Raw genomic sequence first — 13680 nt, 5'->3', positions numbered from 1 at the left:
AAATACTTTTAACTTTTAAAATTATTTAAAAAATATCAAAGGTATATCAGTAAAAATCAAGAATATTTTTTAACCAAAGGTAAAAATATTTTTAATTTTTTTTTAACGGGAGTAAATTAATGAAACTTTTCAAAGAAATAAAGTACTAATTATTTTCCTAACCTTTTTTAACTTTAGTATATTTAAGAATATTTTTATTATTTTACAAAATGTATGGACTAAATTTTTATCATGGATTAAATTTTAAAAAGAAAATTCATATCAATTAAAGTCAACTGTGAATATAATTTAATCACTTAAAAATATAAATCTTGGAAGTTAAAAAGTATTTCAATCCTATAAATGGTTGAACTAAAAAATTTAATTTTTCAAACAAATTAATTTAGACGGATTTTTTTTTTTTTTTTTTTTTTTTTTTTTTTTTTATGAACGAACGATAATCATTCAGACAATGCCTCGATACAAGCTAAGTTTTGTAGATTCAAATCCACGTTCACATTCTTGATATTTGAATAAAAATTTGACGTTTGGACGTAGTAAAAAAAGATAATGTTTAGTACCTTCCGATCTACAGTCCCTCGAAGCTAGGGATTATGCAAGTAGTGTGGGTCCTTTGTCTTTCAGCTATGTTATGATATAAAAGGTGGCTCGGAAGCTTCCTCTCTTCCAACAAGCAAAACGTTTTTTTTTATTTCATGCGAGTTTAAGTGACGGTAGCTCTAGATGAAAGGAGAATAGGAAAAATTAACATACACATTTGAACTAATAATTAGCGTTTTTGTTCGATGAACATGTTAGATACATGTATTGTAATCTTATTGGCAATGTCTTCTAGGAGTCAAACAAGTAACTACCATCATAAGCATAACTTAGCTATATTTGACGTATAAGGCTAAATTAATAAAGATATTCTTAAATTTTGTAAATTTTAAGAAAAGTTAAAAAAAAAAAACCCTTACCATTAATTTTGGACGAAAACAGCTAAAATTTTATTTAAAAAAAATATTCTTAAACTCTCAAAATAGTTTAAAAAATATCGAGAATATTTTAAAAAAATATTATTGAGTTATTAAATTGTTTATTAATATTCTTAAACTTAAACTTTAAAAAAAAAAAAAACATAAAAAACAAGTTCAAATTTTTTAAAATTAAAAAAAAAACACTTTTAATTTTTTTTAATTTAAAAATACGCCTAAAATGTCTCTATATATAATTTATAAAATATATATATATTTTAAATGTAAATGGTGTTAATTTTAACATTTTATTGGTATTTTTTAAAACCTAATATAATTTTTTTTAAAGAATATTAGTGTTTGTGATTTTGTGCAATTTTAATTTTAAAGTCCTTTTTTTCTTTTATTTTTTTTTATTATTTTGTATTACTTCTTCCTCCAATTATTATTTTTTTCTCGATTTTCTAATTTTCTTTTCATTTTATTTTTTTTGTTTTTTGTTTTTTGTTTTTTTTTAATATATATTTTAATTCAATTTGTATGTTTATGTAATTATTAAAATTTATTACCAAATATAAAATCCTAAAATTTAAGTAAGTTAAATTTATTTTAATAATATAACTTAATAAAAATGAAATAGTCAACTTAATCTAAAATTAAATTATGTAATAAAATGGTTGAAAATATTATATAATCTAAAATTAAACTATGTAATAAAATGGTTAAAAATATTTTATATAATCTAAAATTAAACTATGTAATAAAATAGTTGATTTTCAGCTTTTTTTTATTTATTTATTTATTTACAATATTATTAAAAATTTAAACTAAATAATTTTTTAAAAGTTTTAGGATATTTTTTAAAGAGAGAAGGAATCACCTTCATAGTGGTGTATGATAGTGTCCTCTTTGAACATAGCCATCCTGGATTTGCTTTGGGCTTCCCAAAAGGTCATACGAATGAAGTTGTCAACGTCTCCCTACCAATAGTTATATACTGTGAGCAGTTGTTGCTACTCTCTTACTTGCATATATAACGTCTCTTTCAAAATCTCTCTTTCGAAAATCTCTCTCTACCGAGGCTAGAGGCTCGAGCCTACGTTTCTTGGCCGTAGGCGACGTAAGAACGAATTGACATAGCTCCCTTGTGTTGAAAAGTGAGTGCCACACAATTACTTGCATATATAACGTCTCTTTCAAAATCTCTCTTTCGAAAATCTCTCTCTACCGAGGCTAGAGGCTCGAGCCTACGTTTCTTGGCCGTAGGCGACGTAAGAACGAATTGACATAGCTCCCTTGTGTTGAAAAGTGAGTGCCGCACAATCGCAAGTCCACTGCTGTCAAGAGTACGATTGTGATAAGTGATATCCTATAATCTTCCACTAAATTAACCAAGATTGGACTTACACCGACCTAATTTTACTTTCTTTAAATCCAAAAAGTTAAAATTTACCTAAAATTTACTGTATTATACGAGCAAATGGGGTAATTTTGATGGGGTAATTTCTTTAACAACCATGGCCACTCTTGGATATGCTGAAGAGTCGAGTCAGCCCTGCCTCAATTTCGTGACCCCACTCTTCATCCGATCCTATAAAATGATTTCTTCTCTCTTTCTCTCAGACACCTGTTCATCTGATTCAACACTCTTCCAATGGCGGATTTCTCTTCTGTCAAGTCCACCGCCATGATTTCCCCTGATGAAGCTCTCAGAATTGTGCTGGAAGTCGCTCAACGCCTCCCGCCCGTTGCCGTCTCTCTTCACGATGCTCTTGGTAAGGTCTTGGCTCAAGACATTCGCGCTCCCGACCCTTTGCCTCCTTATCCGGCCTCCATTAAGGTAGTTCCACTATCGAGTGAGCATAATTTTTGTTCATCTGGACTTGAGTTTTTATGTTAGGTTTAGGATCGGTCGTTTTCTTAGTTGACCTGATGAAAATTTGATTGCTACTTGTGGAGCTTGATGGAGTTTGTTTGTGGTTTTTACTTGTTCTTTGGTTTTTGATTGGAGAAATGAAATGATGTCGGATTGCTTGGTTGAAGTGGAAGAGAACGTTCTTGCTTCCAGTGGAGATGATAGATTATGTTTCAGTGGATTTTCTTTTTGCCTTGTTTTCTGATTGGAAGACATTATGTTGTTTTAATGTATGCTTTGCGAAATTCTTTTGAATTGTGATCTTGGGAACCTTTCTTGTAGGATGGTTATGCAGTAGTTGCTTCAGATGGGCCTGGGGATTATCCGGTGATTACAGAATCTAGAGCTGGAAATGATGGAGTTGGTGTGACAGTTACTCCGGGAACCGTTGCCTATGTAACCACTGGAGGTGCTTTTCTAATCATATTTGATCATACCCAAGTTTCCATTTTGTAGTTAGCATGTGTTTAAAGAGGGTTTAGTGCTGGGAACATTAATTTTGTTGTTAGACTACATTACATATGTGCTTGAGTAATTAAGTAGTGTAGTTAATTAGCGTTTCTTGCTCAAAATTTCGAAAGGAATTCTTGTTGATGTACTGATAGTATCCTTTTCTGAGAAGAGAAACAATTCCATTGAGAGATGAAATAGGTGGGGTTAAAACTCTTGACACCTTAGGCGATTACAAGAAAAATCTCCCATTTAAAATCAAAGACGAGAGGCTAATCTGAGAAAAGATGTTTACATTTATACCAGTGTATAGCATGAAAAAGAACATAATCCAAAAAAATATAAAAGGTCGAGAAGGTATCCTGAAAATTCAAGCATTCTGTTCGTCCCAAAGATACTAGAGGAAAACCCTACCGACAGCCAACTATACAACCTTCTTGGCACCTTAAAAGGGATGTCCCACAAAAATAGTGGCCAACATATTAACAATGCAATTAGGAATGATGTTTGGTTGTTGGATATCTCCTAGCTAAAAAATTTCTATGTGATGCTCTAGTAAAGGAGGAATATATGAATGAATCTAAACCACATTCGAATCAGAGTGATCTTGATGATATCATGGTTGAGAAAGGCTTAAAAGAATTGAAGTTACTTCTTATACCAATAACGTGCACCTGAGCAAGAAAAGAAAAGGTGCTGTTGGTTTTCCCCATTCAGTCTACACATAACACGCCAGCTTGGGGGATCGGTAGCAGTTTTGGAACAATGAGATAAAGGTTTGATCCAAAGTATTCAAGGACATCATGAGACTTAGAGTTAAGAGCAAATTTGGTAAGGCTATAGCCCCAGGAAGCCTGATTTTTTTTTATTTTTTTATTTTTTTATTATTATTATGTGGATAGCAGCTTAACAGCCTAAATACCTCTCACAAAGTGTAGAGAAGAAATTCACAGCTTTTGTAGTCTCCCAAAATCTGCCCCGTGTGTTTCAAGAATAATGGGACCCCTAACCATCTTTTATCCACTGCATTGTTGCCTTGCAAGGGTGGAATTTTATCTGCGAACCATTTGAGTTTGTGGTACCCCTTGAGGTGGAAGATGGACTTTCTAAATGTCTGTCCGGCTGTTGGTTTAAGGATAAAACCAGGTTTCTTTGGTTGAATGTGGTTTGGGCCCTCCAGCTTCTATGGAAAGAAAGAAACTCTAGAATATCTTTACACTAGTATGAATCTTTTGATAATTTCTGTGACTGTGTATGGTGTATAACCTTAAATTTGAGTGTCCTTCACAAATCTTTTGTAATGCTCCTATCATTCTTATCAATCTATGTTGAAGGCCTTTGGTTTAACTTCTTTTTTGGTGTAGGACCATCTTATCTTTATGGCCTTCAGGTTGTTTTTTGAGACTTGGAGTAATGAAATCAAATCTATAGTTGTGTATTATTGTTTTCAATTTAAATTCAGATCGGTTATATAAAAAGTTAAAAAAAGAGAACGGTCATTGTGTTATTCAACTGTTTTCTTCTCTTTTCTTACTGTCTTGATTTTTTCCCTTTAATACCGATTCATTCTTCTTGTTACATTTTTAAGGACCAATACCTGATGGTGCTGATGCGGTAGTTCAAGTTGAGGACACGGAAAAAATTGAATCCAAGCATGTTAAAATAATGGTGAAAGCCAGGAAGGGTGCTGATATCCGCCCAGTGGTATTAGTTCATTACTTTCTTTTTAAAGAAAATAAAAACTTTATGTCCTTCAAAGGTTCTATTGCAATGACAATTATTTATGAGGAAATGAACAATTTTCTTGAGAGAATATCAACACAAATAATTCAAACGGACAAGAATTATACCAAAGTGTTAAGCACAAAGAGGAACAAAGAAAAATTGTAATAATGAATGCAATTTTTGTAGATGTGAAAGAACTACCATTAACAACTAAAGAATTCATTAGAATGGAAGTCATGTTGTGGTCTCTTTGGCAATAGGCTAGAGGAGTTGAGCTCTGCTTGGTCACCCTTTCTTCACCTTCTTGTAAAATAGCTCCTCTTCAGTCTTCAGTAGATACTGATTGGTAAGCTTTTTCAAAGCTCCCTCGGGTATCTTTCCATATTATTTTTCACTTTCAACTTTTTATTGAAAAGCAGTGCTTCGTTTTCAACATTCTATTGATAATTGCAGAAACTTTCAACACCAGACTTATTATGAAAAGGAAATGAGTTTCTCTTCCATCTCAGTTAAAGGGTGGAAATATCCTCCATTATCATTTTCAGTGGAGGCTAAATCTTTTAGTATGGCTTTTGATGGAGATAAAATGGAGGAAAAGTTTGTATAGAGAAAAGGAACTGCTTTTTCTCTGTTTTATGCGGTTTTTTAGTTCTAACTCGGAGGTTGTTTGAGGAGTATACAGTTAGAGCAAAGGGGTACTGAATTCATTAGACAATTCCAGATTGACGACTATCATTTATGGATGAAGTCTTTAACTTGCCTGAATATGTCCTTGAAATTTTGTAAATTAAAACCTCAACTTTTTCATTGGTATCAACATTTTACTCCATTGAAGCCTGTATGCTTTTTTCTCCTAAGAAGAGGTAGGGAGAAGGAAAGAAATTGAGGAGGAGACCTAGTTATGTATCATCTACTTGAAGGAAGGTTCTTTGATGGGGACCTATCAAAAACTAAAGGAAAATAAGATTGACCTTTGCGAAATATTGAAGGAGATTGGATTGAATGCTTATTTAATTGACTTGCCTCATCTTCGTATATCTAACACATACAAAGTACCTTTTTTTGACAAAATATTTTCTTTCCAGCGGAATTCCAGATTTCCACCTAAACTTCAGCAGTAAGGTTAGGAATCTGGTTAATAGCTATGGATCCAACTCAACTATTGATTGAATTGTAAATTTATTAACCCAAATAACCTTCAGTTAGTTGATGGATCCAAACTCTTGGGATACGCTCTATGGTATTTGGATTAGGTTAGTTTGAGTTATTTTGATCTCTCATTTTTTATTTAATTTAGTTGAGACAAGAAATGTGAAACTACTTTAGAGATATATTCATATATTTTCGTACATTGAATTAAAAATAAAGTTCAATGTCATCTTTTATGTTATGAAAGATTAAACTTCAAGTATTTGAGCCAATTGTTTTTTGAGAATTACTGGAGAGTAAAATAATCTCAATAAGTGGAATGAAATTATTAATGCACGTGTAATTTTATTATCCTAATGCGAACGAAGTGTTTCGTTTTTCCCTAAACTTGGGTTAGTTTGGTTCACCCAACCCAACCCAAATGATTATTGGGCTAAAGTTACCAACATGGACTGCATTGTTATTCTTGATAATTAAAATAAATGTTCGCTTAATGCAAGGCTGCTCATCCAATTCAAGTTGGAAACTATTTGCGAGCATTTCTTAGGAAGAAAAATATAAAAGCCCTTCAACCAGATTCTACACTTTTCTTTTCACCAAGAACGGTTATCATGTGACTGGATCTGTAGGAGGCCAGTGAACAGATATCAGCAAACTTCTAAACACAGTTGGGTTAATGCAGTCAATTTTTTTTTTTTTTTTTTTTTTTTTTTTTTTTTTTTGGCTATGGTATATTGGTTGTTGAACATTGAAGAATGATGTTTGATTTGAGTCAACATGTTATTTGGCCATATTTTTGGATATGAATTTTTGTTCTGGTTAAAATCTTTATATAGTGAGAACTGCGTTCCATAAGGACCCAAAGTTGAAGCTTTGGTGCAATTTATTCAGTATGGGAGATTTGTTCTTTTTCCCCCCATTTTTTCACTTTTGGTTAGGCATGAGGCTTTACTGCAGCAAATATCTTTACTAAAAATTGATATTTTTATTCATTTCCTGTGGACATGGTTTATGTATTGCTGGACCTGGTTATCAGACTTGTGTTTCTTCTATCACCTGTACTTGAAAAGCTCATGATACTGCCTTCCCAGGGTTGCGATATCGAGAAGGATGCTCTTGTTTTAAAAGCTGGTGATAAAATAGGTGCTTCAGAAATTGGCCTGCTTGCTACTGTGGGTGTCATGACAGTGAAGGTATTATAGTGCCTGATATATTTTGTGTTTAGTCATATGTTCTCTCATCCATCTCCTTTCGGATTTTAATGTTGTATAATAGGTATATCCTATGCCTGTAGTTGCCGTTCTTTCTACAGGGGATGAACTTGTAGAGCCCCAGACTGGATGTCTGGGTCGTGGGCAGGTATTATGGAACATTGCTTCCCTTTGACCTCCTGTATATTTAGCAATTATGTATGTCTAAGCCTTCATACTAGCCTTATTATTTTTTCAAGAGAGATGTTTTACCTGATAAAAGAATTCCTTAATGTGCATAGTGAGGTATTTAGTCATATATTCTTTATACTCATTAATATGTAAATTTATGTTATTTAGTTGTACAAAATTTTTATTTGACAAAACAAGTTGTGTAGATTAGGGATTCAAACCGTGCTATGTTACTTGCTGCTGCTGTTCAACACCAATGCAAAGTTATCGACCTTGGTATTGCTAGAGATGATGAAAGTGAGCTTGAGAAGATCTTGGAAAATGCCTTTTCTGCTGGAGCTAACATCCTTCTAACTTCGGGCGGTGTTTCAATGGGAGATAGGGATTATGTCAAGCCATTACTTTCGAAGAAAGGAATTGTATATTTTAATGCGGTATGTAGATGGTTGTTGAAATGCTTTTACTCAGTTGTCCCATTCTTTGTAGTTTTGGTCATGGAATTGAAAATGTCTTTTCAGGTCTTCATGAGGCCTGGGAAACCTGTGACTTTTGCAGAGATCAAACCAGATAAAACAGAAAAGAAGGAATTGAATCAGATTCTTGCATTTGGGTTGCCTGGAAATCCTGTGAGCTCTTTAGTTTGTTTCCAACTATTTGTAGTCCCCGCCATCCGCCAACTTGGTGGTTGGGAAAACCCTCATCTTCTAAGGTACCTGAAAAATCGAACTGTTGTTCTCTCTCTCTCTCTCTCTTTTTTTTTAATCATCCCCCTTCCTATTTCTTTAATATTTTATACTCGATTACCCGTTTTTCTCTATAAAATGCAGAGTGCGAGTACGTCTTTCAGAGCCAATAAAGTCAGATCCTATTCGACCACTGTTTCATTGTGCAATTGTCAAGTGGAAAGATAATGATGGGTCTGGAAACCCTGGGTAAGTTGGGGTAAATCTGATTCATTGGCCTTCACTCAGTAGGATCCCTTGTCTTGTAAGATAACATGAGCTTGCAACTTATCACTCTCTGTTGCATCTCAACTTTCTCGAATATCCTTTATATGTTATTCATTTGAAATAACTGTTGTTTGGATCAGCTTCTCTGCTGAGAGTACTGGTCAACAGGTGAGCAGCAGACTTTTGAATTTGAAATCTGCCAATGCTTTGTTGGAATTGCCACCAACAGGAAATATTATAGCTGCTGGAAATTCTGTATCAGCTATTGTTATTTCTGATATAAGCTGTATTGCTGGTTGTGCCAACTCCTTATCATCTGATTCAACCGTTTCTCCAAAAATTAATAAACCCAAAGAAATTAGCACCAGTCAGGCTCAAGATATCGGGTCTAAAGTAGCTATTCTTACGGTGAGTGATACTGTTGCATCCGGGGCTGGTCCTGATCGAAGGTATGCATTTAACAATCATTTTCCCTCCTTGTTGTGTATGTTTTTTGTTCTAGCGATTTATATTGGTTTGTTTGCTAGTAGGATTAGGGGTTTCTTGAGTTCTTTTTTGGTTGCACCTTGGATGGTAGAGATGGTGATGTCAAGCAAGACGGTCGAGATTGTCTTGTTCTTAAAAGTCTTGTAGCTCATTTCAATCCAAAGAGCCTACCAGAAAGCATTCCTCTAAACTAAGTCACATGGACACAGACATGACTGATGTCAATTTCTAAAATCTAAGACCCGGGCACGTTGGGGATACGTCATTCTTTGGGATATATATAAATTCAGTATAAAAATCTAAACATGTTCCACTAAAAGGCCTCAGCGTTGGTGGCAAACAAGGTTAGCAGTGGTGGCTGCTGCTATTTCCTTTCTCTTCCTCGTGAATTGCATATAGAAGGGAAGGGTAGTAGGGTTATTTATTATTTATTATTATTATTTAGCTTTTAATGTCTTTTTCATGTTTTTTTTTTTGTCAAGAAATTATAATTTGGCGTGTTGGATACGTGTCCGACGCTTGTCCATGTCCAACATGTGTCTAACATGGACACTCTGCTTAAAATAGAGTGTCCATGCTTAATAGCCTCAAAGGAACCTAGATTTATTAAGGAGCACCAACTAAAAAGAACCTATATTTCCTATGTAGAAGGCCCATGAAATCAATAATATTATCTTAGTTCTTCTATCAACGAAGTCTTTTTTAAGATAGAAGAGCGACTGATCGATATTTGTGTCCCTCGATCAATTCTCTATATCATCGATCTGCAACGATGTTAAGGTCTTCTGATAAAAGGTATCATGTAATTCTTTGACATAGAAGTTGGTGAGAATGTGTGGTTTTTTTTCCTAGGAAATCCAATATCTTATAATATGCATCTGGATACTCCTCTTTGGATGTTTGTTTCTTAGAGGCCACTATATTGATGCTAAATAAAAATGAGCGAAGCTGGTATTGTATTCTTCCCTGTTGAAGAGTAAAGTGGAAAATATTGAATGCTTTGCAACAAGTTTCATGAAATAATTTGGGATTTCAAGTCTTGGACAAACAGATTACCATATTCTTATACTTGAAACTTTTACCTCTTGTTTCATTAGATTTTTCAAATAGAGAGCAATCCTTGAAATAATAAATGTTTTGCACAATAAATCTGGTAAAGCACAAAGGATCTTTCTAATATCCTTGCGTACTAAGAGAAATATCGAGAATATTATTAGGATATCATCCACAGTGGATTGTGGATGCGAGAGAGCTCAAAAGGACACACACACTTCTACAGCGTCCTCCATCTTGCTGTCTGCTACCCTTCACTTCCTTTGCAGACCGGAAGATCGAACTGCAAAGGTCTTCCCACCACGCGAAGTTCAAACCCTACCAGAGAGATAGAAGTTAATAAAAAACTGGTCTCAAATCTCTTTACAATCGAAGGTGAAAGTGGGAAAAAGACGATGAAACCTTTTTTTCTTTCTTTGTCAGGCGACTTGTTAGGAGTAGGGGCTTTCTTACTCTGTTAAAACTAGTGCTTCAGAAATACATTGACTCCATCCCAGCATAAAAACCTAAAACTGGGCCGTGATAAGATATCAACACGCACACACCTCGGTGATATTATCAAATAAAAATTTCTCTGGTCTGTCGAGAAATACTACTATGATTATATGAGTGAAGCTCACTTGACTCCCCTTGTGTTTTTCACCATTGTCATGAAGGCTTGACAAAAGGTTTCTTTCTTTTCTATAGTGGACCAAGGGCTGTTTCTATTGTCCAAGCCTCATCAGAAAAATTAGGAGGGGTCAGTATTGTTGCAACAGCTATTGTCTCAGACGATGTCAGCAAAATTCAAGATGTTCTTGTGAAATGGTGCGACATTGACAAAGTGGATCTTATTCTCACACTCGGTAATATTTCGCGAAATGTTTTTATCCAGTTCCCTTTATTTCTCTTTTTGTTAAATTTAATCTCCGTCTAGGTGGAACTGGATTTTCCCCAAGAGACGTGACGCCTGAAGCAACGAAACCATTATTGCATAAAGAAACCCCTGGTCTACTATATGTTATGATGCAAGAGAGCCTTAAGGTCAATATTCGGATGTCTGCTGCATATTGTTCTTTAATTGTTCTGCTATCATACTTTTATGCTGCACAGTAATTTTGATTGCTCTTAAGCTAATCGTGAACGTTTCGTGATAGGTAACGCCATTTGCTGTGCTCTCACGTTCTGCAGCTGGGATTCGAGGATCGACCCTGGTAATGCCAACAGTTTTCTTTTCATATTTTTGTTTAGCTCTTTTTAGGAGGAAATAGCCTTTGAGGAGATGCTGAAACTTTTCATTGAACCAGCATTGAGTAGTGTTAGAAAATATAGAATCATATTTACATTAAAGAGAAGAAAGAGTAGACCAATATAAGCCGAGAAAATCCTATAAAATCTTATTTTTCGAAGATCCTGATTTCTTTCTGTAACGGCCCAAACCCACTATGAGCAATTATTGTCATCTTTGGGTCTATTAGGGAAATGTTTCTAAAGAATGTTTAGTTCCCCTCTCCGACCGATGTCACAGTAGATCAATTAATTTTTAAAAATTTTAAAATTTTCATGGATCATTTAAAGGGTAGGACATACTAGGCACCAAATTAAAAGTTTAGGGGAAAAAAAGATTCATGCACCAAATAGACACAAACCTCAAAGTTTAGCGGTAAACTTGTAATTTACCTAACCAACTGAATTTGAAACCTCGTTGTTCTTTTTATTTCATCGAGTGATTATCTCGGTCAGTCTAGTTCCTATAGAATCTATCACTGAAATACCCCTACTGGACGATAGGGTTAAGCGGAACGAAAAGGGTTTTCCATGAGATGAGAAATTCAAACTATTAGCCTCACACGAGGTTTGTGAATAAGTGATTGTTTGATAACGAGCAAGGAATGCTCGTCTTTATGCTAAACAGGATGTATTGAACTCATAATTCATTAGATATAATTCATTAGATACTTTTTATGAATGTCAACTATCATAAGTAAATTACTCCTCGTTGTTCAATCGAGTACCCAATGATCTCATGTTATTTGTGTTCAGATCATCAACATCCCCGGAAATCCAAACGCAGCAGCGGAGTGCATGGACGCGTTACTGCCAAGCCTTAAACATGCATTGAAGCAAATAAAAGGGGACAAGAGAGAGAAACATCCTCGTCATGTTCCTCATGCTGAAGCAACACCAACCAACATTTGGGAGCAGAGTTATAAGGTGGCTTCTGAAGGTGTAAGTGAAACTGGGTGCTCTTGTTCTCATTAAAAAATGCAATGTTCTGCTATATTAATCACTCAAACTTGCAAGTTTTTGTCCATTAATCTATCGTTTATTTTCAACCGTTCATCATGAAGATGGCCCTTTAGAATGTCTCTGTAGATTCATCTCAACCTTCAGATGTTTGGATGCTTAGAAGAGTCTTTTGTTTCAACTCGTGTCATTACAAACGTTTAATATGTGATTTAGAGTGTTTAATAAGTTATTAGATTGTTACGTACGTGTTTACTTAGTTCCTAAATTTCAAAAATTGTCTAGTGGGTCCTTGAATTTTTCAATTTTATGTCTGTTCGGTCCTTGGATATTTATGGACCGGTTGTAGCATTAGCACTTTTATTTGTGAATCCTTTTGGATCTTATTAACCAAAGAGATACGACTTTGCACTATAGTTAGTTCAGCACCAATAAAAAATCCCTAAGGAATTCCAAGAATGCTTATTATACGCTCGTTCCAACCCTCAATTCTCTTTTCTAGGTTCATTGATATTGAATCAATCGAACGCACTTCTAATACTTGTTCCACTTTTGAAAGACCCTGTGTTATTTCGCGACCCTTTGTCCCGGCCATTGTAGCACGTGTGTCGCCCAGGGCATAAGGGGCCTGATGACATCATATATATATAAAAGAACTTCGGATTAAATTCAGTAAACATAAAATTCAAAATTCATAGATTTATTATACTTTAAAGTTCACAAAAACTTTTAAGTTTAATGTTCAAACTTGTAATTTAGTATTTTTTTTAGTGATGGGGAGATGATTCGAACATCTGACCTCTTAGTTAATGATATATGTCTTTATTATGTATTATTATCAACCTTATATTAATATTATCAAGGCGTCTTTGTAAAAGCTTAATAAATATAATAATTTAACTAAAAAAAAGTGCATGTCTTTTGGAGTTGGCGAAGTCTATCAACGAAGAAATAGGATTGAGAGAATATATTCTCAAAAACTTTAAATTGACGATATTATATTACATTGCATTATTTAATAAAGTTTGATACTTTGTCACCAAGGTGAAAAGAACGTCTAAAAATAATGGTAAGTATTTTATTTTAAAAATTAGCGTTTCAAAATACTTAAACTTTAAAAATAAATATATGGACAGAAACCATCTACACTTCATAGATCATCTCCAAACTTTTTAATATTATTTTCGATACATGATACTGCTATAAGGGTATTTTTGAACTTTTCAAAAAAGTTTAAGGGTGTTAATAAACTTTTTGAAAGCTTAAGAGTATCTCGGAAACACTTTTGAAATAAACTATATTTTTTAAATTCTATTGAAAGTTCAAGGATATTTTCGAGATAAATATTAACGGTTTCCATCCATTCTAATGGTAGTGATATATATATA

General features: G+C 33.9%; 1 protein-coding gene across 1 annotated transcript; it reads left to right on the top strand.

The window, feature by feature from the left end:
- Positions 1 to 2563: 2563 nt before the first annotated feature.
- Positions 2564 to 12539, top strand: B73 (molybdopterin biosynthesis CNX1 protein / molybdenum cofactor biosynthesis enzyme CNX1 (CNX1)). The gene is made up of 13 exons (XM_023660233.2): positions 2564 to 2796; positions 3154 to 3280; positions 4910 to 5025; positions 7287 to 7388; positions 7471 to 7554; positions 7784 to 8011; positions 8096 to 8286; positions 8405 to 8509; positions 8668 to 8976; positions 10754 to 10911; positions 10983 to 11089; positions 11203 to 11259; positions 12089 to 12539. Exons 1-13 carry the CDS (start codon positions 2611 to 2613, stop codon positions 12305 to 12307), a joined length of 1989 nt encoding a protein of 662 aa, XP_023516001.2. The 5' UTR covers positions 2564 to 2610; the 3' UTR covers positions 12308 to 12539.
- The last annotated feature ends 1141 nt before the right edge of the window (positions 12540 to 13680 follow it).

This window comes from Cucurbita pepo, chromosome 18 (genome assembly GCF_057944985.1).
Source record: "Cucurbita pepo subsp. pepo isolate OVF chromosome 18, ASM5794498v1, whole genome shotgun sequence".
Taxonomy (NCBI): Eukaryota; Viridiplantae; Streptophyta; class Magnoliopsida; order Cucurbitales; family Cucurbitaceae; genus Cucurbita; species Cucurbita pepo.
Note: the sequence above shows the minus strand (reverse complement) of the source record. Positions and strands in the feature narration are given on the sequence as shown.

Bases quoted from the DNA above. Each gene is read 5' to 3' on its own strand.
- B73 (XM_023660233.2), top strand. From the start codon at position 2,611: ATGGCGGATTTCTCTTCTGTCAAGTCCACCGCCATGATTTCCCCTGAT. The intron at 2,797-3,153 runs GTAGTTCCACTA...CCTTTCTTGTAG, and splicing joins CTTATCCGGCCTCCATTAAG to GATGGTTATGCAGTAGTTGC. The intron at 7,389-7,470 runs GTATTATAGTGC...GTTGTATAATAG, and splicing joins TGGGTGTCATGACAGTGAAG to GTATATCCTATGCCTGTAGT.